The sequence below is a fragment of the Falco biarmicus genome, chromosome 2 (genome assembly GCF_023638135.1).
Source record: "Falco biarmicus isolate bFalBia1 chromosome 2, bFalBia1.pri, whole genome shotgun sequence".
In the NCBI taxonomy this organism is placed as follows: Eukaryota; Metazoa; Chordata; class Aves; order Falconiformes; family Falconidae; genus Falco; species Falco biarmicus.
Window position 1 is genome coordinate 115,183,393 of NC_079289.1, and position 25,330 is coordinate 115,208,722.

General features: G+C 40.6%; 1 protein-coding gene across 2 annotated transcripts in view; it reads right to left on the reverse strand.

The window, feature by feature from the left end:
• The window catches only part of EPHA6 (EPH receptor A6), a 513,578-nt gene that overhangs the window by 36,988 nt on the left and 451,260 nt on the right, over positions 1-25,330 (reverse strand). For both annotated transcript variants that reach the window (XM_056329721.1, XM_056329720.1), the window contains one exon: positions 20,098-20,307. In XM_056329721.1, the coding sequence (XP_056185696.1) occupies positions 20,098-20,307 (210 nt within the window). The remainder of the gene's footprint in view (positions 1-20,097; positions 20,308-25,330) is intronic.

Sequence of the window (25,330 nt, forward strand, 5' to 3'; positions counted from 1 at the left end):
ATTTACAGTGTATTGCAATGTGGTTCCCCCCCTCCTGCCCTTTATTCTATGAACTGAGCAGATTTCAGAAGCAATACTATGCAAGGAAATATATTCCTTTTGTTAGTCACAGCTGTTATGTGTATCTTTCTGTTTTTCTCTTTTTTTCTATATCTCTTCTTATTGTAACATGGCTGTACCAGGAACAAAGGCAATTTCATCAAGAGACTGAAGGGATCCCAGAAAGTTTTTCAATCTTTCTGATTTCAAAACCCCTAGTCCAGGATATTTATTGCTTATAACAAATAATCCATTTATATGGTGTAAAGCGTTCCTTCCTGTTTGAGCTGGAAATACCCAGCATCAGCACAACTACGACACAAAGACACATGGTGCAGGGATGAGCTCTGGGGAAGCAGCCAGGCTAGACCATGTGGCGTGACTTGCTGCTGGGACGGTGCTACAAACCCAGGAGCAGAAATGCTGTTGACTTGCTTCAGTGCAAGCTACAAAAGAGGGCCAAGAGCTTTTTGGATCTAGTATTTCATAGAATACAGTCCCAGTTTGACAAGGCAATTCTTCACCTGTCTATCTGAACCTAAAGCCAAGGTACTCCTGCTTCCATTCTTATCCAGAATAGCTTGCTAAAGGAATACTTTTTTACATTACATAAGAAACTGAAAATTCCGTAAAACAAAATTTTAGGGCTACACAGTCAAGCACTCAAAAATTAATAAAAGCTAGAATTAAATGGGTAGTTACACAATGCTAATGAGAAATGCTGTAATAGGCTGCCTTGATGCTTTGAAGGATGGCCCGTTGGCTTCCTCCCTGTTTTACAAGTGCAAATATTTAGAAATAACTAACACAGTAAAATGCAGACTGATATAGTTTTTTCATTTAGAAGACTGAAGCAGTTGTGACTCAACACAGACACACACAGGCTCTCTCACCTTCAGGGAATATGCTTCCATTCATAATCAACATCTGCGCATTTGAAAAGTAAGTATCCTGAGCAAACCAGCACAGGAGCTGTTCATTTTTAAAACACATTTAAATTACTTCAATTCCTGCAAAGGACTACTAAACTAAAAAGGAAAAGATCAGTCACAGAGCTATGCCTGAGAAAATTATACCAAAAATCAGACCAAGGGAACAAAGACAAAATTTAACTTGATATTGAGAACATTTACTGAAAGCTGTACTTGAATGTATTATTTGGCAACTTGAATTAGTTATTCCAGTTTGTTAGAGAAAAGGCTGAAGACAGTCTCTTCAAGTTAGATACTTTTATGAAGCTAATGATGTCATTAATAATTTGCTGAAAAACTAAATTAACAATTCAGAGAAATGTATTTAAATAAATAATATAGAATACCTAATCCATCCATACATAATAATATATAATTAAATCTGTTAGATAATATATCATTAGATTACTATGTAATATAATGTACCATGCCATACAATATATTACATATTAGTATATAATTACGTATTATATTAATATAATACAGTATTATGTATAACGTTAGAATATCGATTATTACTACCTGATATATAATGTATTACATTAAGTATTATTTCACATATAGTATCTGAATAAATTATCATCATATTACGTATTATAATATATGATTATAACACATCATACAAAAATGCAGTTACAATGAGTGTGCAATGTTCATTCATTGATACACAAGCACACCACGTCCAGACTGTTGGATATTCCATCCTTCTCCAGGAGGAAATGACCATGAACAGAGAACATTTCCTATGTGTTTGACCAACAGTACTGCTCCTGTAATTTTGGGAGCATATCTGCATTGAAAAGCTTCTCGGTGTTTAAAAAATAATAAATTAAGCATAACCATGACATTGGTAAAGAGGCTGAAATAAAAGGAATGGCTAAGTGTGGTGGCTGAGTTGCAGGATTTGGGCATAAAATAAAAATTTTCTTAGAGTTTGCTATATATGTTGTTATGATGAATTTAAAAGGAGGAAAGAGGTAAATATTCCTTAATTGTCACATGTTGTTACCAGCTTCCTTATTCTGGAGGAACGGATCTAGCATGCTTTTCTCAGGCTACAAGTGACTGTTTACCAACTATACTTCTGTACTCACCGTGAGTGCTGCAGTGGGAGAAAGAGCCTACAGACTCAAGCGAATTGTTCATGTTGAATAACATCTTATCCATGACTAGAAGTATTTATTTCAGTGGAGGCACAGAAGATTTGGCAGCTGCTCAGCCTGAGTTAAGGATAAGAAAGCTTCCAAGGAGATGCACAACACATTTGAGATTTACCCTAGAGCTTTTTGTAAAGCAAATAATAGGGTGACTGCATTTTTATTCAAAAGGGTTTGCATTAAAACCTCAGATGTGGATCTTCAAAAGGGAATTTAAATGAAAAGCAGAGTGCCTGATGGAAAAAATGTGATAGTTCCAGTCAGAGGGTCCGATATAAAACAAGATACAATGAAAAGAGAAAACAGAGGGAGCAGTAATAGGCAGTGCACTGAGAGTGAAGGCAGAGGCAGATAGAAATTATAGTAAAAATGCAAGCGCAGTGAGCAATGTGGTGTTATGGGAAAGGATGACAAGTCTCATCTCAAAATGCACTTCAGCTAATTTTACAAAAAAACAACGCAAAATCAAGGCAGTGAGCATGGCCACTTTACTAAGAAGAAAACGAGTTCTTCCATGTGGTTTCAAGTCTTTTTATGCCCTTCTTTATTTCCAAATACTGCACTTTTCTTGGTGTGGTCAATTAAGCATGCTCATCTAATGCCTTCCTTGCAAAGAAAAACTATTTTAAGAAAGCAATGAAATTTCTAAGTTTATTAATGGCTCAATTGGCCTCATCTATTACTTCAGAAACCTGGCCCTAACCCTTATTGAATGGATTTCTGACGTTTGAACTCTGAACCAAAAGTCTTGCACGGAACAGGCAGTGATATGAACCTGTGAAACATTTTATAGGAGAAAACAAAAAGCCGTGAGATTTCTTAAGAGTAAAAGTTCTTTTTCTCCCCCAACCCCCCATAACTGAAAAAAAAAGCTGAAGCTCTAGAGTAGAAGGAAGGGGAACAAGAAATCTAGAATGTAAAATGACACGTTCCCTTCTTATGCAGTAACACGCTGAGTTGATGCGCATAGATTTTGGAATTACTTTACATATAATGAATATGAAGTTGTGTGCGTGTTTGTTTTCTAATATTCTGGCAATGAAGATATGCTTAGTGTCAGCAGATGGAAGATTCTGCCACCTTTTAAGCCAATTATGATACAGCCACAGCGGGGCAGTCAAGGACAAGGCATATGCTTTGCTTCTAGAACACTTCCAAAGTGCAAGGCACAGATCAAATATTTTAGATACTAAGGGCAAAATCTCACGGTGCTTAGTCAGGCAAAACTCCCGTTCAAGCCAACAGGAGTTTTGCCTGAAAACGTACTAAGCAAAGACCGTGATGCTTGACCCAGATTTATCAGAGTCACACAAATCTAGGTCTAACACGTTTTTGAGACAGACAACCACCGTGCTGCAATATTTCTGCAGAATTCTGTTTAAAGGAAAATACAGGAACGGTAAACTATGAATCATCCATGTCTATAATGAAGGGAAGAATTCACAGCTGGGCAAAGAGCTGCTATCTTGAATGTCTGCCAAAAAACAAGACTGAAAAAAAGAATAATTTACCATTACAAAGTTTTGGAAATCTGATAAATACAGAAAAGTGCTCAAGTGAGATTCCCAAGGGCTTGTACGTGATTGAAAATAATCTGGCTTTCAATCTTTTAAGAGGACAGACAACAGTGAGTAATTCCTTTTCTATAGCTTTTCTTCTGATTTACAACAAACAGCAATTCCTACATGGTCAGCAGAAATTCCTCTAGCTGATTTCACCAGGGATTAATTTAGGTGAATAACTAGGTCAGTCTTGTTCCTAAGTTAACATTTCTATCACAGAAATATGAAAGTAGATGAAGTTTAACATACATTTATATCTTGCTTCAGAAACCTCCTTCTGTAATTACAGAATCTCATTTACAAGAACTTTGATATCACGTAAAGGAGAGATATTAGAATTAGTATCAAAGTGAGCAGAAATATTCATAAGCGTGCGAGACGTGCATGTTTATGGCTTCCTTCTCCTAGCTGAAGTGAATATCAAAACCCCAACACCAGCAGCAGCTGGAGCAGAGGGTCTCCCTGAAAGGCGAAGGGGGGGGCGGTGGAATGCGAGTACTGCATATTGCAACACAAAAGCCAAAATCATACCAAACAAATGCCACCCTTGCATATTTAGCTGGGTCTACCCTTTGCAAGATTCCTTTACAGGAAGAGCAGCAGTTAAACGACATGAAAAGATACTTTTTTTTTTTTTTAATCTGAGAGCTCTTCCATCATTAATGTATCCCACACCTTCTGAACTGTGCAGTATTACCTAGAGAGGCAAACAGCTGTACTGTGCAGCCAGATAATAGCTTTATACCATCTTTGATTATTAAATTACATGTGATTTTTAAAGGGCGGGTCCTTGAAAATGAAAAGCTGTCGGTCTAGGGCCTTGTAATCTTACAGAGTGCTAAACCCCAGAGTCCAAGTTTGGCCAGCTCCAGGTTTGGTCACCGGCTTATGAAAGAACAGCACTGCTGGCTTCGCCTCCGTTCAGTTTTCAGGTGAGGCAGTGAGGTGCCACAGAACTAGAACCTACAGCTGGTTGCCTTGGATGGCTACAGCTGTGGAGAACATGACTCCTTGGGCTGGTTCTGGCTGGGAGAGAGATAATTTTCTTCATAGCTGGTATGGGGCAGGTTGGGGTTTGTGCTGGGAACAGTGTTGATAACACAGGGCTGTTTTCGTTGCTGCTGAGCGGTGCTCGCGCAGAGCCAAGGGCTTCTCTGCCCCTCACCCCACCCCAGCAGCCAGCGGGCTGGGGGGCACGAGGGGCTGGGAGGGGGCACAGCCGGGACAGCTGCCCCCAGCTGGCCCAAGGGGGATCCCAGCCCACACAGCAGCATGCTCAGCACATAAACCTGAGGGAAGGAGGAAGGAGAGGGGGATGTTCAGAGTGATGGCGTTTGCCTTACCACGTGCTGGAGCGCTGCTCTCCTGGGGATGGGTTGACCCCTGCCTGCCCATGGGAACTGGTGAATGGATTCCTCGTTCGGTTTGCTTGCACATGGGGATTTTGCTTTACCTATTAAAATATCTTTATCTCAACCCAGAAGGTTTCTCACCCTTACTCTTCCGATGCTCACCTGCATCCCACTGGGGGCAGTGGGCGAGCGGCTGGGTGGTCTTAGTTGCCAGCTGGGGTCCAACCACAACACTCATACTCCAGAAGACCGCGGCTCAGAAAACAAGTGCATCTGAGATTATCCTCCGAGTGTTCTGCATCCAAACCTATTCTCCTCAGCCATTTTCATAAAGTTGTATAGACTGGACTTCAGCATATCCACGACCTTGACACGTCTCCAACAAAACCCCCTACTCACTTTCTGGATGGATGGCTATCTGAAGCAAACATCAGGGTATAACAAAATCAAACCAATACTAATTCTCCTCTCTTTCAGAAGCATCAGGCTTTCCTCCTTGGTATTCCTGCAGGCCCTCTGCTCCCTCCTCTCCCTCATTTCTCGATTGTTTCCTTTTGGGGACATTATATATTAACACCAATCCTCGTTCAAAAAAACCCCAAACCAAACAGACAAAACACCCAGAAAGGACTTCCTTAAGTAAAGGCGGAAAAGGAAACTTGGCTTTCCCCAAATTTCTGTCTTGAAGATTGCATGTCAGAATTCCAGACTAAAAATCAATTAGGGTCAAGTCCTTGCTAAGCTAACAGAATTTCTATTTTTGACATTCCCATTTATTTTCATGGAATAAGAACATAAATAGTGTCTGAAATCTTCATGTCTCTTTCTAATTTGATAAACTTGAAATTGATAAAAGTCATTAGGAAACACAGGTCTAGCCAGCCACATGCAAATACAGTGTAGGATAATTCTTCAAGAACCAGACAAAAAACCCCACCCCAAAACAAAACAAAAAACCCCAACCCAACAAACCACCAGAAAAAAACAGGTACATCCATGTTTTGGGCCTTTAGCACACAGGAATTCCCGGTTGTAAAAAGTAAGTTTGTATCATGGTCCAGCAACACTGCCAAGAATTTCTGGTCTCTTCTATCATCATAATTGCTTGCTCTCCAGAAGACACAGCATCCTCAGCACAAAACACAATATGGTAGGGAAAAATTGAGACACAAACATAAATGATCCCTATAACATCTGAAGATGCAGTATGAGCCTCTTTCTCTCAAGGCTCCTTCCCTGTGAGCTTTGAAATATGCATCTGACTGTGTCTGAAAAAGTGACTGCTTTCAAATAACCAAGTCTAACAGGTGGGTTTTCTGTTTTAAATTACTCTTATATGGGACTGGAGTCAGGAAATCATTTGATTATAATCATGGACATAATACAAAGGAATTACACCCTACTGTGGAATATGTCGAGATTTAATTATGAAACTTTACAAAAGCCTTGTGAAACCAACTGCTTCAAATTTTCAACCTGCTTCAAGTTTTCAACCCAGAAGTTTTATATGGCCGTATGCAGAGAAGTTACTTCTTACAGCAGTATTTAATGTGGATCATAAATTCCCAAGGTGAGTGGTGCAACAAATGAAAACAAAAAAAGCATCCAGATCTTATTTCCTTCCACCTAACAGCAGCTAAATAATAAAGTTGGAGCCGAGCTCTTTGCATCACTGGAGCTGAATGGTTTTCTTTTCCCATGGAATTGCTTACCACTTCTGACTTCAACAGCACACAGTAAACAAATTTAGTTTCTTAACCTGTCTTTGAAAGGTACCAATAATTTTGAATAAGGAGAAAAAAAAACCCAAGCACACACACAACCAAGCTACATTCTTTCTCAAGCTTTCAGGAGGTTGTTCTGCTTGCTCTATATATCAGAATACTATAACCTACAGTAATTACTGTCAGCTGACATGCTACTGAAAGCAACAGCTCTGACCTTAATGGAATGTCCTTAAACTCATTAAACAGTATATCAGGAGCTGTTCAAACTGCAGGTATGTTCCAACGTGCTTAACACAGTAAAGGTATTTTATGATACACTGCACCTTGGTCAATACACTGAATATTAAAATACTAAGTAAACCGTGGTCCATCATTAGCAAGAGTTTAACAGAACAGGTGTTCAGGATAATATTCATTCACATAATTAACAAAAAAGCAATAATGTTGATTTTATGTCAGCACACCTACATTTTTAATCTTAAGTGTGGATAGTATCATTCTAAGTGAATGTAGGTGTTGCTAAAAATGTATAAGCATGTTCTGCACGTTTACAGTAGCTTCTTCAATTATAGTTTGAAAACAGCAATTCTGATTAAAAAATAAAAAGCTATAAATGCAATCAAGCCCATACGCAGCTAAAAAACCAGCTGTGTTTGAAATTAGATTATTATTCTGATAACTGTTAGCTTTAAAAAAAAAGAAAAATGTATCAGCAGTATGAGGCAGCAATAATGAAATGCTGTGACCGCTTGTAGTACGCAGTGCATGTATACACATATATATTAACATATGCTTAACTTCCTTGGACTTGGTTTCCAAGGTAAGTACTGTGCACGAACAGAATTTTCCAAAGCTCTCACGTCCAGCTGAGAAGTCAGTAACTTTGGTGCCTTGGTCAATTTGTAGCCTTTCTGAAAACATCACATGTAGCTTTCCAAGACTCACAGTCTTCATTTAACTATTATTTCAGAAGTGATTTGCAAGTGCATTGGCTTTTTCCTCCCCTCCTCTGTCCTTGCATACCTATTTAAGATTTGCTCAGAGAAGCAGCATTACCCATTTGTTTGGGTTCAATACCAACAAGTTTTGAATCTTATACCAAAGCCAGACTTAACACTCATGGCTGAGATAACGCTGCCTGGAGGGGTGGGGGATGGAGAGGGGTAAGAAGCCCTTTTCCCCCCCATTAGCTGTATAACGACAAGTAAGGAATGACCATTTTCCCCCCAGATAACTTCCTAGATGTTCTCCCCGTTAATGATACAACACCAGCCTTGGTGATGTTAAAACCAGTCAGTATTTTGACACACTTGATGAATAATCCTTCATTGTATGCTATAGCAGAAGTAAAACATATTTATAATTTTTTTTTTTCTTAGACAATGGAAGGTATTATTTAAGCCCTGCAGGGAAACTGACCCAGTCTCTGCCTTCCCCAAAGTATGAATCAGATCCCTAGGTCACCAGAAGCAATGCCAATTACAGCTCTGAAAATAAAGAGGGTATTTGTGACATTGAAACATTTCAAAACGTAAGTTATCCGGAAGGGAAAAAACCCCACCACCGACAAACCAAAAAACCAAACCACTTCACAGCTTTATGCAGAAATTTAATGACACTTCTTTGTCAAGATAAAGAGAGACAAGCAGCAGGGTATGAAATACCCTGAAGACAACAGTGTGGTCACCACCAGCCACCTTCCGAAGGATGGCAGCTCCAGGGGCTCCCCAGCTCATCCCAGTTTCCTTTCTAAAAGGGAGTCTCCCTATATAGCCATACATCCTTGGCATTCCCTGCCAGCAGGGACTCAGCGATGCTGCAACGAGCTACGCAGAAGATTAACAGCAAAACGGGACTGCAAAGAGGGGATCTTCCCTTCATGCCAGTGGGATGTTGTATCGCTGCTTCACGTCTTTGGCCAGCCATGCACACTCCAACAAACAGGTACACTTGAAACCCATAGAACAAATCAGCATCTCCTGGTAATGAAACTTGCATTGCCAAAGAAGAGGTGATTGTATATTAAGTGATTAAACTACAAATTAGAAAGTAGTTGTTGGTCGGGTTTTTTGGTTTTTTTTAGGTCACAGAGTAATATCAAATGTTTCCTAGAATTCTGTTTTAAACCTAACAACAAAGAGTGAAATAAAAAACAACAGTCCCATAAGCCCTCACCTAGCCTTTGATGATGCACATTTTATTTAGTGTTTCTTTATATCTGAATTAAAAAAATAAAGCCAGACAGTATTCCCCTAACGGTATGTGACAGCTACAAAGCAAAAACCAGGAACTCAACGCTGCATAAAAGTATCACAATGAAATGCACCTTTTTTTTTTTTTTTTTTTTTTTGCTTGTGAAAGTAAATGAGGGATAAATTTTATTTGAGAAGGACAGTCATACCACTGGACTCTAAAGTCAGATAATGAAACATGAATTAATTCAATGAAAATACATTTCCACATCAGCATTCTAAGATTCTTCAGCTAGATCTTGAATGTATCTTTTGTATGTTTGCTTATGAGACCTCCTGGCCCAGTGTTTGCATTTGCTCTGTTACTGCTCGCCTTTGATCATAGCCAAACTACAGTGAAATTGCAGATGTGCTTTTGTAGGTTAGCTTTCTCCTCAGTTCTGTTCCATGATCTTCTGTTGTGTTAGCTGTTAAGCTGATCATTAAGATCCACTCCAGTGTCTTTTTTTTTAACAAAGAAGCTTTTGCACCAGTCATTTTACCTACAAAAGTTACCTTGGCTAATTTTTGTCATTATTCACACTGCTAAAATAGTGAATGATAGCCTCCACCTTCTTACCTGCTCTTACCCTTTTTGATCTCTACAGTTTTCCCCACAAGAGTGATTTTATTTAAATTTGATATTCTATATTAAGTTTCAGAAGTGCCACATAAAATGTTTTAAACTCTGCAGATTTACCCGCTTGCCCTTCTCCGCCTGTTGTTACCGCTGTACACCGTTTTAGAGGCTTTCTGTTGGATCGTACTCCACTACATAACTGTTTCCACTTGGATTGAGGCTCCCACAGTTATGTTTTGATATTGCTTTCACCAACAGATGCATTTTGCAAAACTAAACTACTTAAAAGCAGTGACTTACTGAAAAAAGATCGAGGCTGGGATGATTTATTTTGCATCCATGTAGCAGGTGGCACAGAATTTCACTGTGTGACTCCTGTGCAGCCCTTTCTGTACGAAGTAGGGCACGTCTGTTAGGAAGGTGCAGTCCTCACGCAAGGACGTCTACAAACGGACATCCCACACCTCCACAGTCTGTTCTGGTGCTGTCGTGGTTGGACCCCAGCTGGCAACTAAGACCACCCAGCCGCTCGCCCACTGCCCCCAGTGGGATGCAGGTGAGCATCGGAAGAGTAAGGGTGAGAAACCTTCTGGGTTGAGATAAAGATATTTTAATAGGTAAAGCAAAATCCCCATGTGCAAGCAAACCGAACGAGGAATCCATTCACCAGTTCCCATGGGCAGGCAGGGGTCAACCCATCCCCAGGAGAGCAGCGCTCCAGCACGTGGTAAGGCAAACGCCATCACTCTGAACATCCCCCTCTCCTTCCTCCTTCCCTCAGGTTTATGTGCTGAGCATGCTGCTGTGTGGGCTGGGATCCCCCTTGGGCCAGCTGGGGGCAGCTGTCCCGGCTGTGCCCCCTCCCAGCCCCTCGTGCCCCCCAGCCCGCTGGCTGCTGGGGTGGGGTGAGGGGCAGAGAAGCCCTTGGCTCTGTGCGAGCACCGCTCAGCAGCAACGAAAACAGCCCTGTGTTATCAACACTGTTCCCAGCACAAACCCCAACCTGCCCCATACCAGCTATGAAGAAAATTACCTCTCTCCCAGCCAGAACCAGCACGCTTGCTTTCCAACAAGAAGTTGCTTTGGGCAGAGGTGGTTTTGGGAGGCCAAGACAGGCTTTGGCAAGGCAGGTTTGTGTTCAGACTGGCACAAGTGGTTAGAGTTACTCTTACTGTTTGCAGCAAGAACTGCCATAGTGCATCAAGGCCAGGGCACTCTAGTCCCGTAACCTGCAGCAGCAGCTATGTCAGATGTTTCAGCGAAGGTGTAAAAGCTTCAAAATAATCCACATTCTTGCATTTCTCTTTCAGATCCATTTTATTCCTGTCCTCCTTCCTTCCTTAGGTTGAAACAGGTTTCATATCTCTGAAACTGTTACTGACTGTACTAACTGGATATTATTTCTTCCCAACAATATTCACCCCCTTTTTTAAAAAAAAAAAACACCAAACCAACACAAACCCCCAAACTTGCTGAAATCTTGGCCCAAATGGTTTTCTGCAGCAATCAGCTCCATAGTTAATTACACACTGCGTGAGAAAACTATTTGCCATCTTTAAAATAGTTTTGAATTCCCCATCATTTAACTTAACTGAACATACCTATATTTTTGTACTTTGTGAAACAGGAGTGTACTTTCCTGACCTAGACCGTTCACTATTCAACATAGCATGTTTCCAGTGATCATGTCAGCCAGATTTTCAATCCAAACAAAAGACTCACTGATGTGAGTTTCCCGCGTTACCCTGGACATCCCTGCAGCAGGTAGGTACGTTTTCCTGTTAATCCACTGGAATAGTGGCTGGTTTTGATGGTATTCACAGCCAGAGCTAAAGAGATCTTTTCTCAGTATTGAGATACTTCTCATAACCTGGGATACCTCCCAACCTTAACCCCTATTATCTTTCTTGCTACAGCATCTACCTTGAGTCCAATAAAAATATGCAGTGAATCAACAAAAAATACTCCAACAGTAGAGGGGGTTTCAGCCTGAGGCATATCGACCCCTGGGAGTCTATGGAATACTTTAAAGAGAGTTGAAAGATACCAACTTGCAATGGGCTGTAGAAAAACCCACAAATGGGAAATTTCTAACAAAGTCCGCATCTCTACTGGATATATTTCATAATCCATGCGCTGAGAAAGGTTGACAACCACTGCACCAAAATACGCTTTACTGTTCCCAGACAATATTATACTAAAAAATGCAATCACTATCAGTAATAACTGTCTCAAGCAGATTCTTCATTTATCTCCTAGATGTGATCTACAACAGCATTGACACTGTATAAGAGGTTTAGTCTCAGTCCCTTCAAGTCATTTGTAAACTGTGCCTCCCTTTTCCATAAACACACTTACAGATGACCAGAGACCCAATCTGAAAAACAGCAAAGCACGTATATGTAGACTTTAATACTCAAATTTGTTAATAAGAAATCGGGAGGAATCAGAGAGACAAAACGTTGAAATCCAAGCTATACAGAAAGGCAGAGCTTGCAAATCTCTAAAGGCAGAAATTTTTAGATTGATTGCAGTACAATTTCTTCTTTTCATTGGAAATTAAATTACTTTATGATGAATAGTGGGATGATGCTTTGAAAGTCACATTAAAAACAAAGTGTAAAATACCACCCTTTTTACAGCCAAGATGTTAGGGCATACTTGTGCTGAGTTCATAAACATAATTATTTTGAACACGAAAAAGTGAAATGCAAAATTTTTAGCTGTGTTTCTCTATCAAATGCGTATTTGGAGTTCCTGCTTGGGGTGGGGGGGAGGAAAAGCAGGGATGAGAGCGCTATTAAGTTTTACAATTACATTCAACAAGTTAATTTAGAAATCTCTCGGAATCAAGCTCCTTTTGATTCTGTGTACATCTAAATGCAAATTTTCATGCTTTTTTCCTCACACATTCTCAGAATTCAAATGACAATGGTTACAGTGAGGAAGAGAGTACTCGCAGAAATAGAAAGTTAGACAAAAACATGGAGAAAGAATGTAATTTTATATTTATGTCTCATTCTTGTCCTTGGACCTTCCTCCTAAAGGTCTGCTTTTGTTGTGGTCTCTATTATATCCTGTTAACATTTCTATTACTAACTTTTAGGGAGGTTAAATAAACCAGAAAACCTCTTAAATGACCTTGGGATCACAGCTGGATAAAGGCTGACGAGACAATCTAAGAGTGGATGTATTAAATTTTGTCAAAGACACATCTTCATCTTTAGGTGCTACTACAAATAAGCCAAGTAAGTAGCAAGCACCATGCCTTACACTGAATGAGTAAGTTTGGGATTTCTGTTCCTTTTAAACATACAGCTATTTATTAAAAGTCATCACACCCCATGCTGTTGGTGCCCAAAGGACAACAAGCCTCTTTTTTCCATGACACTCCTTCCTTCAGCTACTCTTTTACCTGTTGGCGATTTGTCCTTGAGCATAACCCGAGCACATTTTTCCTTTGTCCAGGCCAACACAACAGAAGACAGAGGGCTGGAGGGGGCACACGCAAGGCCTCCAACCCCACGCATCCTTTGAGAATGGGGAACGGATCCAGCTGAAGCTGTCAACTCACATGATGGCAATTCATCTCACCATCCCTTGGCACAAACCCCATCACACACTTCAGAACTAGTTACTGCATCTCCCATACACTGATGCAGGCTGAGCACACCCGCACAGCTCTTATTAATTTGCTACTTGACTTCTTGCCCATGCTCTGAGAAATTATTTACTGTATATGTTAGAGTCATTCCTACTGTTATGTTGTAGTTAAAAGCAACCTGTTGCACTCAGCAGGCTGATGCCCAGCTAAGAACAGGGATGGGCAGTGTCTGGAGATAGGCAGCAGCTGCCAGCAGCTGGATTCCTGCACAGGAGCACAATAATCCCGATTAGACAAGATGATACCGATCGCCTTACCAAAAGGCAACCCCTCCAGGACCACTATCAAGTACTGTATCTCTGGTTTGCCAAACAATATTATGACCTCATGTGGCAGCCCTGGGAGGATACAACCTTTAGTTAAAACGTTTTTGCAAACATCAGCACTTGTCCTGAAAAGTAGGAGTTAGAGAAAGTAGGAGTTAGACCATGAACAGCACACATTTCAGCTGTAGCCACAAAGGCTAAATATTTGCCTCTTAACTGAACGGTAAAAGTAATGGAAATAACTGTCCTTTTCCTTTCCCCTCACTTCCAGCTAACCTGTTATTTTACAAAAATGCTGACTAAGCAAATATCCTGCATCTGATGCTTGGCTATAGAGCGGATGCAATGGGGAAGGGACAAGAAAGGGATTTTCGCCTGAACAGGAAGACGTGGGGTGGCGTGAAGCAAGTCCCTTGAAAAGAAGGGTCTGTCCTGTCCTACTTATCCCACTAAGATTTATTAGCGAAAGCTGATCTGTTAAAAGGTGTCAAACTGTCGGACTGTCTTACAAGCTGCAAGGAAGACTTCGAGGACTTGTGGATATGCATACCCTCCTTTTAGATGCCATGAGGATAGATGCCACGAGGAGAGGAAGGCACCTGTGAAGAGTTTACTTGGCTATAGAAAGATGGAGAAAGGTGGGTTTGCAAACAGGCTCAGGCTATGTGGTTTCAACTAGGCTTTCATCAGAGTATTCAGACATGGTACACACGCCTGGCAAGATGAAGTTGCAAGGGTGGAGAAGAACAAATATTATTCTTTTCACAGGGCGTTAACTTGCTACCAACCACATTCGCCCACTCATTTTGCAGTCAGTCTCTAGCAAGATCACATGCAAAAACCACCAAAACCCAAACACAACCCTCCAGATAAGGGAGAGTCATGGTGGGATTCCATACCACATGCCTGGTTTCTGACTGAGAACCAAACACGGTCATGATGCATCCTGCTTATCATTATTTGCCTCCCAGTTTGGTGACAAAATAACTGTTCTCTTAGAACCATAGAATCATTTATGTCGGAAAAGACCTTTAAGATCACCAAGTCCAACCATTAACCCAGCACTGCCAAGTCCACCACTAAGCCATGCCCCTAAACACTGCATCTACACATTTTTTGAACGCTTTCAGAGATGGTGATTCCACCACCTCCCTGGGCAGCCTGTTCCAAATGCTTAGCAATCCTTTTGGTGAAGAAATTTTTCCTAATACCCAATTTAAACCTCCCCTGGTGCCACCTGAGGCCATTTCATCTTGTCCTGTCACTCGTTACCTGGGAGAAGAGACCGACCCCACCTGCCTACAGCCTCCTGTCAGGCAGCTATAGAGAACAACAAGGTCTCCCCTGAGCCTCCCTTTCCCCAGGCTGAACAACCCCAGTTCTCTCAACTGTTCCTTGTAAGACTGGTTCTCCAGGCCCTCCATGTCACATAACAGAATTAACAAATTACCAACGATTGTGCTCAACCTTATGTCACCAAGTAGTTTTCAAGAAACCAAGTTAATGCAGGTCTTTAAAGTATACAGCCTCTTTTTCTGATTTGTTGCCAATAATCAATTTTCTCCATTGTCTATGATTAATTTGATTCTTAAACTAAATGTCTAGGCAAGGTGCTTGTCATAGCATTCAGGTTGTTCAGAAACTATTGGTTGACGTCCTAAGTTAACTAGAAAGTTATTTGCGCCTTGTTTTACTTTTTAGCAAATTAAACCTTCTCCCCCCAAAACCCATTGTTTGTATATGGGTAAGAGTAAATAGAAAATGTCTTGACATATGGAAATTGATGCAACAAAGTAAAAAATATGAAGTCCTCATCCTGATGCCTCCAAAGTTGCTGCTTGCCTGTGTTTATATAGACTACTGGCACCAATCTGCTTTGCTCCTCTAATGAATCTAGTAAGTCTGAAATCTCCCTGGGTCGGGTATTTTACCCAACTGGCCTGAGAAGAATCAGACTCATAAAGTTTATCAAATGATTCAGGAAATTCAGTGCGATAAATCAATTCTCTAACTACTATTATGGAAATAAGAAAATATTCTATATATTAAGGCTGAATTCAGAAACACAGCTGGTAAGAGAAAGAAGTCTAGAATACATTTCTTTACATATCATAAAATTAAGTTTGTAGCAGCTGTTTGACTCACTAAAAATCAGATTTAATGCAGAATATTAAGGTGTCACCTTTAACAGAAATACCAGTCTAGTCCTCTTTGCAGTAGTGCCACAGATCTTGTTCTGATTATATACACGTTTTGCTACATGTAAACAGTTTTTCTGGAGGCACATGGTTTTTTTGAAATACATGTGAACCCTGACTATGTTTTGAACTAAATGAATCTACAGCATATACCATAGACTATCTAAAAGATTTGCAGGGATGCAAGAGCCCAGAAGTCCTCTGTGTTGATAGAAATGCTTGTTTATATACTAAAAATGTCTTTTTATGAGTGACTGTTGCCTTGGAAACCACTACTAAAAATGAAAGTTTGTCTCCATGGAAAAAAAAAGAAAGAAGCATATTATTCAGTTATCCCGAAATTTACCTTATCTTTTCTTGATCAATCTGAAACATGCAGCTTGGCAGTCGGATGTTCCTAGCTCTTACGTCCTCCTTCCTATTCTAAAATTATATCTTGCTGTAAGTTTTGCAATTCCCAATAGCCAGCAGAAGCCACTCTCTTATTTCCTACCAACCCTCTTAAAAACATACGTACATCCTTTGTCTCCATAGGCTAGAGGACAAAACCCCAAGTGTTCGAGAAAGTCAGAAGGCTGTTTTCTGACATTTCAGTCTTTTCATGCACCCTTTTAAAGTGCTCAACAGCTCTTGAACCAGTAGCATCACAGTCTGAAATTCTTGGAAAACATAATGATCTTAAAAGATGTTATTCTGGGGCATTTGTCAGGTTTTTCCATCATTACTTAGTTGAATAGTCTCCTAACTAGTGCTGCAGCGTGAGCACAGAATGCAGTAATTTTCTAGGTGGTTTCCTTTCCAGCTTTTCCCTATCAGTGTTATTGTTTTTCCTAGACTTTGATTTCTGCCCTGTATGTGGAAGGATGCGTCAATAGAAATAATACAAGATCTATTTTAAACCAGTAAGCAGAGGAAGACACATACATTGAATGACAAGAGGAAGACAAAGCAAAAAGATGTCAATCATCTGACCCTAGGGTGAGCCTGCCCAGATGTGGTAAATTCACCAGGTACAAGAGTCTTTTGGCTTATTTTTGGGAGAATGTAACCTGTTTTGCCACAGTTTGTCTTTTGCATCAGTTCACATTTTTATGTCTGGCAATACAGTCACACATTATTGACCACAGCATTACAGATATAAAGTTCTGGGTTCTTTGGCTTCTGTTTGGCTTAGGTTGTCTTGCAGCTCTTGTTCCAAAGAAAACATCCAATTGTACCATTCTATTTCTGACACCAGGAGGACAAAAAAGGGAATAAAAAAATGATCAGTTTCCTCTGAGCACTGACAGACAGTGGTGCACCGGGAGATGTAAGCCTAAAAATACCACTGTTCAATACACAGACCCACTCTATGGATTTCACGTAGCTACAGGTACTGGGCTATTACCAATAAAAACCTCTATGGAGAAGAAACACAAGTTCTAAAAGCACTAAAGCCTTTGTAAAAGCACTAAGGATTTAACCTTCATTTGGCAGAAGCACAGTATGGAACTAAATAGATGCTATAAAACCCTCTAGTAATACATGCAGCCTGCTGTTGGGAAGATGTTTATGTTGAGAAAAAAGGTCAATGATATAACGATGGTCAGTGGAAGCTACAAGAGGACATGACAGCCAGCGTGGGGTTCTTCTCTGTTACTATGAAAAGACTGCTTAAAAGGTGAAAGTCTTCACCAAGTCCACAGTCACTGTGACAAACATTTCCTTCTTCTTCCCCTCATCCTACTTTGGTCATAATTGTGCTGTGTTCCTTTGAAAAGTGTTTTTTTAGGGCTGTTTGACTCCCTACAGAGACCATCTCCTGGACCTGTTCCAAGGGGAGCAAAACCCAGAGGATGGAGCACATTATGGCAGGCAAGGGCATCACGCAGAAAACTTGGCTCTCACCAGATCACACAGAATGACTGCAACATGGAACAAAGACTGCAGCGGTCAGTCTGTCTTCAGGGATGAGGGAAGGATGTTTCCCAGGGACCAGAGACAAAAAGAAGAGAACTGGGCAGACTCAGCCATAGTGGCTGAAATGGTCTGGGTGTAAAGACATACTTGCAAGGACAGAGGGAGATGGAGTTGAAGGAACAAGCAATTTAAAATGCTTTTAATTTCTATTATGCAACATATTTCTATGTTGCTTCAAATTCTTCCTATTTACAAAGTTTCTAGCTCATATTATAGTGACACGCAGCATTTTTGTGCCTAGTTTCAAAGCTTTTTGATCTTCTTGGTGGAGTTCATGGTCAAAGCAGGTTTACCCTAAATGTCTGGCTGACACAGGGTCCTGACACTGGCCATCAGCCTCTAATGTCCCCTCCTTATGTGCAGTATCCTGATGGACATGCTACAGATACCTGGTCAGCATGATTTTCCAGCACAGCATGCAGATGCAAGCTTGGAGGACTGAAGCTCTGAGGTATCCCACCAAAACCAGCTGCCTCACAGACTCGTGTTAACCAGCTGGCTGAACAGATCTGAGAATAGCGAGCATTTCATCAAAGCCTGTCCTATGGTTCAAGAAAGTCCTTCAACACAGACACACTGCCATGAAATATTCCTTTATTTTTTTTATTTTTTTAATCCGTATAGCATTTCCTGATTCAAAGCAGCTTTAGCTATGATGAGAAAGGCAGGCATCAACTCCTGTAAAAAACTAAAAAAAAGGATATGTAGTAGCTGAAAGCCTCAAATTATCATTTGGTGGTTTTCCTGAACCCAGCTGCGATAGGCTGCACAGCATTCCCAGTGCCTTCCACCACTGTGTGGCATTCCCAGTGCCTTCCACCAGCCCAGCCGCTCAGCCCCTGATCAGCCCTGAGCGATGTGACTTGCCTGTCACAGGGGCACTTGCTGCCAGCTGAGCACGCTCACATGCACAATTAGCAAGGCTCAGCCAACATGCGAGAGCTTGTTAAGCTGCAGTAATGTTTATTTTTCCTTTCAAGCCTCATAGAAAGAAGCGGTGTGAAGCAGAAGATGTTTTGAGAACTAAACAAGGGAAATCTCCCCTATAAAGCAAAAAACTAGCCCCCCCCCGCTTATTAATACTGATAGAAAACCTTGCAGAGCGACTTGTTTTGCTCTAATCAGCTTGCAGTTCTACATAGACCTTGTTCTAAGAAATTAAATTTACAGTGAATTTATTAGAACACCCCTATTTTAGGCTTAATTTGGAAAAAAAACACATAGAAAAGATCTATAATCCCATTACAATAGCTATATTGAATTCAACAGATAGAGCAGAGTACTTACTACAGTACAGTTAAATTGGATGAGTTCCTCATTTTGGCCATACATCACTTTTTAAAGTGAACTAGAATAAAAGGTTGAAATAAATTATTTAATGCTAATTTATTATCTCTATTAGAATTCTGTCACTGTGGGCTATCATGGGAACATACAAATTCTGTGTATTTGGCAAGAGTACTAATGAGAATGCACTCTGGCTCTGAAATAATTTCAGTTTCAGTGATATATATCTGAGTTACTTAAAATCAGCTTACAAATAGCTAAGATTCTTAATGTTGTGGTAATAATCATAACAGTAATGTAACTGAACTTCTAGTACGGTGAAAAAATGTATATCTGAACTTGTAATTTTATTAGCACCAACGTACTCCTTCCCCTTCTTTCTTCGTAGTGCAGGTAGGTACAATTTCCTTCTTTTATTCCAAGTCAAATTTAAAGAAGCTTCTCCAGGTTCAAGAATTTTTCACGTCAGCAGACACCCCCCCAACACCACAAACCAGAAAAACTACCCCCAAAACCCCACCTAAAAGTCATTTTCCACTATAACAATTTACTTGTATTACATAAGGAATTTAAGTATTAATGAAATGAGACTTAAACCTTGAGAGAAAGGTCCTATGTATCTTGTTAGAAGTTAAGCCCAAGTGAAATAAAATGAAAATTTTTATTTATGAATACAAGGCTTGCCACCATGCTTCCATCAGTGGAACAGGTGAGATTCTCTCTGTCCCCATCCTTCTCTTTTAAAAACATCTCTTTGTCAATGAACACCAGGTAACAGAAAGGGCAACTATGCGGGGAAAAAAAAACCCAAACCAAACAAAAACCCAATAGAAAACCCAAACAAGAATGGGAAAGGTCTCCCACTTGTACCCCCACATCTGCTTAAAGTGCTTTTGCCAAAGGTTTTATACAATCCTTACACCACCAAAAATAAAAACAAAGTCCCTTCAACACCCTGGCAGTGCTATTAAGCAACGCTGGCTGAGAATGGAACAAAGCCAACCCGAGCTAGAATTCCTACGGCCCAGACAAATCTGGGAGTGGAATAAAGAACAGAAGAGGCACAAGGCAATCAGCTGTTCAAATTAGATAAGACAAACTTACGCTTGTTGTGTAAGCTGCTTCAGGGTCGTCCTCTAACACTCGCGACAAACCAAAATCAGAGACTTTACACATGAGGTTGCTGTTGACCAAGATGTTACGGGCTGCCAGATCGCGGTGTACGTAGCCCATGTCTGAGAGGTACTTCATGCCAGATGCGATCCCCCGCAGCATGCCAACCAGCTGGATGACCGTGAAGTGGCCATCGTGCTTCTGCAAGTAAAGGAGCAAGTTCAAAAAAATCCAGCTCTTTTTGTTACATTTGTACTAGTGATATTAACTACAGCTCATATTTAAAACACACTTGTAACCCATCCAGCCAATCTTCCCACTGCAAGCTTGCTTTTTCCCCAGTATTTAACTTGATCAAAGTGCAAGCTATCTAATCTCCCATTGTGCAATTTATCTCCCTTTTTTTCCACATTTTCACGTACTCCACGATCCATCTACTGAGAGCATTTAATGTCTTTTATCTTCAGTTACTAAGAACACTTTCCCCTAACATTATTTCTTAATACAAGAACGACAATGCACACAAAAAACTCCTCTCTTCATCTCTTACTTCATGGCCTCCAGAAACAAACGCCCCCTCTTCTTATTGCCTCAGCTTTATTGTCTGCACAAGGTACTACTGTTACCTCACTCCTTGCTTTTTTAAGGGGTTTGTTTGGTTTTTTCAAACAAACAACAAACAAACACCAAAACCCACAACAAACCTGGAAAAAGGCTGGGCTTTACCTTACGCCTGTTCTGCACCTAACACCATATAGTCTCTGAACACTGGATTAAAATGGAGATTTGGGTTGAATTTCAGGGGTTATGTAGCTTTTCCAAAGTCTTCCTGGCCCGCTAAACCCATTAATCTCAGACCCACAAATGCATTAAGCTGCTTAACTCCTGCTGAAGTCTACTGGAGTTGAACATGTAAGTAAGAGTTATGTTGTTAACCACACTTGTCCGTCCTGGTCAGCCTCGGTGGGCCTCAGTTTCCCACCTGCAGTATTACAGTTAATATTGCGGTGCCCCCTACACCAGCAGGCTCCTGAATTAAGGGGCAGTGCGGACCAAGCGAGTACCTGTGCACAAATGTGACCATGGTTTAGGTCTGCCCTCTCTATCCTTTGCAGCAGACCGCTCACAGCAGTGTTTCCGTGACCTCAGCTGGCAGACATTTAGCTTCTCATGGATAATTCAGTGAGCCAGGCTTTTAAGTTAGTGGGAACAGCCAAACAACAGCAACCAGCTCTTCCTAGCAAGTTAACTTTCCATTTTCTCTTTCAACACCTTCAGCATTGGGCTACAGACAACTAGCAGCGTCCTGATCAGCATTTGGGACATTTCTATTGCTCATACATCTAAACAAGATAATTTTTGTAGAGAAGTTTACAGTAAATTCCTTAGATTCAGCAAAGCAACCTGCTGAACTGTATGGATATGCTTAACTCTATCCCTGATCAGCAAAGTGTTTCAGCATTTCCATCATGATTCAGTGATTTGGCGGCTATATCGAGCTAGTCAGTATATAAATATTTAAAGAAACAGGGAATTAGTACTTGGATATAATGAATGTTACCACCCCCACCCCAACAAACCACAAAACCCCAGACATGGAGAAGTGTGCTGTTCCTTGCTTCTCCTATTATTAATCTATCTAAAAATAATAAAGCTGCCTCTAATGTATGTTATACCTCTACTTGATCAAGTGATTACATATTCTTAAGTGATAAGCCATTTATTGTGCACAACAGGCTGCTAAACTTAAAAAGTTGTTTGCCTGTAAAGAAGTTGGAGGAACTAGTTCCCGAAGTCACTATTATTCAGTTAAACTCTATTGTATATATACAGAAAGACAGGCAAATGCAGCAAACAGAAAAAGCAGAGACAATGTGGATTCTGCAATTTGTAGAACTTGCAGAGTATCTTGAAACTCTTTCAGTTCATTTCATAAAATCCATTGGAAGAAAAGCCCAAGTGCAGCAGGACATGAAAACCTGCATTACGGCTAACGTTGACCAGTACTGCTATAACATGACAAAACCCAGAAAGAAAATGATAAAGGAAGATACGCATGGTTGCCACATGGTTAGGCTTCCAAGCTGCTATTCTAAGTCAATGTAATAGAATGCAAAAATTCAGATGCTAACACATCTTTTCATCTAGAAAACCTCACAGCTCATCATACCCCTCAGCAACACTTGTATATAAGGGACCGCGCTTCCATCAGTAGCCAAGCACCACAGCCACCTTACAAACTTCTCCAAACAAAGCATGTTTAATGACTTCTTTAAAACCAGCATTTATGACTGACTCATAGCAACATTACCCCTGGAACATTCATAGGATCACAGAATGGTTTGGGTTGGAAGGGACCTTAAAGACTATCTCATTCCACCCCCCTGCCATGGGTAGGGACACCTTCCACTAGCCCAGGTTGCTCCAAACCCCATCCAACCTGACCCCGAACACTGCCAGGGATGGGGCAACCACAGCCTCTATGGGCAACCTGTGCCAGTGTCTCATAACCCTCAGAGGAAAGAATTTCTTCTACTATCTAACCTAAATCTACCCCCTCTTAGTTTAAAGCCATTACCTCTTGTCCTATCACAAGTCCTCACCGTTCCTCCTGCATCAGTGCTCTGGACCTTTTTTGTCTCTAAATTACCCAGGTAAAAGTGCTAGCAGACCCCTCCAAACAATCATGTCACATCTACAAGCAACCCTCTTCCTTTGCTGTGTCCATACGAGCCACCTGTGAGCAGTCAGTTCTGCAGACAAGGCTCAGCTGAGGGTGGAGGCACAGGTGTGACAAGCAGCCCTTGCACAACAAGCCATCCCCTGTTACCGGCCCATGATATTTCCTAGCACTGCCCCCACCACAAGAATAAGGGGAACCTCCCAGAGTCCAAAACATGCCAGTGACAGATGTTTTCAATAAAGGCTTTCCATCTAGCAATTAGCAGAGAGGCAAAAAAAAAAATAAAAATTTGAAATATTCTTACATACTTGAAGTCTTCCAATAAAGGAAGGCCATGAACTCCATCTTATATCTCATGTAATGAAGCTACATGGGATTTGAGAATTTAATAATTCTAAAGGCTCAATTGATTCAAAGTTTATTAAGCTGGTTGCAAAGAGTTAATACTCTTCACACTTACCCTGTATGGATAACATTTTTTAGTTAACTCCAGAATTAGGATTTGGAACAAAGCACCCAAGACTGACTTTTGCAAAACAACCAACCAAGCCCTCCCCCCCCAGTCCCTGCAACAAAGCACCAAAGAAAACCACCCCCCCAAACCTATAGATTTTACCTCCTCCTCCTCATCATTAACAGCTCCATTCTTTCAACAAACCCGAGTCATCTGCAACACCTCCCTTAGCCTTTTATCCCCTTGGATCGCAAGCGTTCCTTCCTTCCTTTTTTTAATTTGTGCTCTTTCAAATCTAGACCGTGCTTGACTGATTTTTCATAAAACGTAACCTTTTCCTGCTCTTTCCCAATCTCAGTATTTGCCTTACCAGTATAGCAGAAACACCTAATTTAAAAACAATCTCATGCTTTTGCCATTCTCTCCCTCCTTCTTTCAAATTTCTTTGGGCTTCTGCCTTGACACAAAAAGTTCAAGCTGCTTTATCTCCACCTTTAAAGAAATGACAGACTTGCTAACATACCAGTTCCGATTTTCTTCTGTCCTCCTTCTGCCTCTGTAATTCTCTTTTCTCTGAATCCTCTTCTGCATCTGTTCTCCTCTGTCCCTTCTCACCCTTGGTTTTATATTGTTTCGTTGCCAGCCTTACAATTGGAACAACTACATTTTTCCTGTCGGCAAAACAGTCTTGTGCCTCTCAAGTCTCTCTGTAATCACTTTTGCATCAGTTTCCCTGCCAGTTGTATTCCCTTATGGTCTAGAAACTGTTATCTTGCAATATATCAAAATATTTGTCTGATTTAAACTGATCAGGATAGAGACTATAGGCCATATCTAACCCTGGGAAAATTCAACAAAGTTGATGAAATTATACCAGGTACGAATCTGCCTTCGTAACTTCAGCATTTGTAAATCCCCACGTACATCTGTGAGCCTAACCAGTCCTCTGGCAGCTTTCCATGATCTCGTTTCATTTGATTGTCATATAGGGACATAAAACTCTCATCTGAATGATATGGTGGTTGTGATCCCAGGGCTTTCTTTTGATTCCCATGATTTAGATTTGAAATGCACTTTTGATAGGGTTCCCACTGGGGTGTTAAGGGTGTTAATCAATACTGGCAGCAATTCAGACCTCAGTGGACTTAGCACATTTATCCTATCATCCCATCAAATTTTAATCAGGCTTTAACGGCTTTGCTAAATAAACTTTTCTCAACAGCTGAGTATAGATGCAATATCTGAGTAGTTGCCATTGCATTTATGGGGCACTGCGAACAGCCTGAAAAAAATGTTTTTCATTCAGCTGCAGTTTGCTTTTGAAAACCTTATGTGCATGAAATGTCCTCCTCCTGTTACAGGCCATTCAATAGCACTGACATATAACAGGCTGGTGAGGAGGGTCAGTTGCTGGGGGAAGGAACGATGATATCCCAAGTTTCTCACATTGCTTTACGCTCTAGTTTCCAGCTCCAGCGTGCGCTAGTTCAGTGCTCTTCTACAAGCCCTTGGCATTTTTCTTCTTCAGAAGATTCTTTCCATTTTACAGCTGAGCAACCTTTTGCAGGCATGGTTGTTGAATTTTTCTGTATGGTTTCTGGACTTTTATCTACTCTAAAATCCACTCCTTTATTTGCCCTATAAGTCAGAGCACTTTTATGCCTTTACATTCTGAGATGTATACAGAATTTGCTATAGGTCTAAATATTTTACTGCAGCTGATTTAGATCTTATTTTAGATGGAGAATAGCATTGAAAATAGTGTGTCTGCGTCTAACCTAAATCATATTCACCAGTGACAGTTCCTACTGGTCACTACACGTAAGAAATAGTTTTTGCTGTGCATTTGTTGTTACTATTCTGTCATGCAAAAATTCAAGTTGTAACTTGGTATCTCCTGGAAGTATAAACTGATGCTTCATCCTATCACGTGGCTCACTCAGCTTTGTATTGCTGGTACTGAATAAGGTCAGCTGTCAGTTTCTTCTTTAATCAACTGCTAACAGGCTTCCATACAATTAGCAATACGTAATCTCATTAAATATAATACATAAAAAAACCCGAAATGATGTTAGTTCATTTTAAAT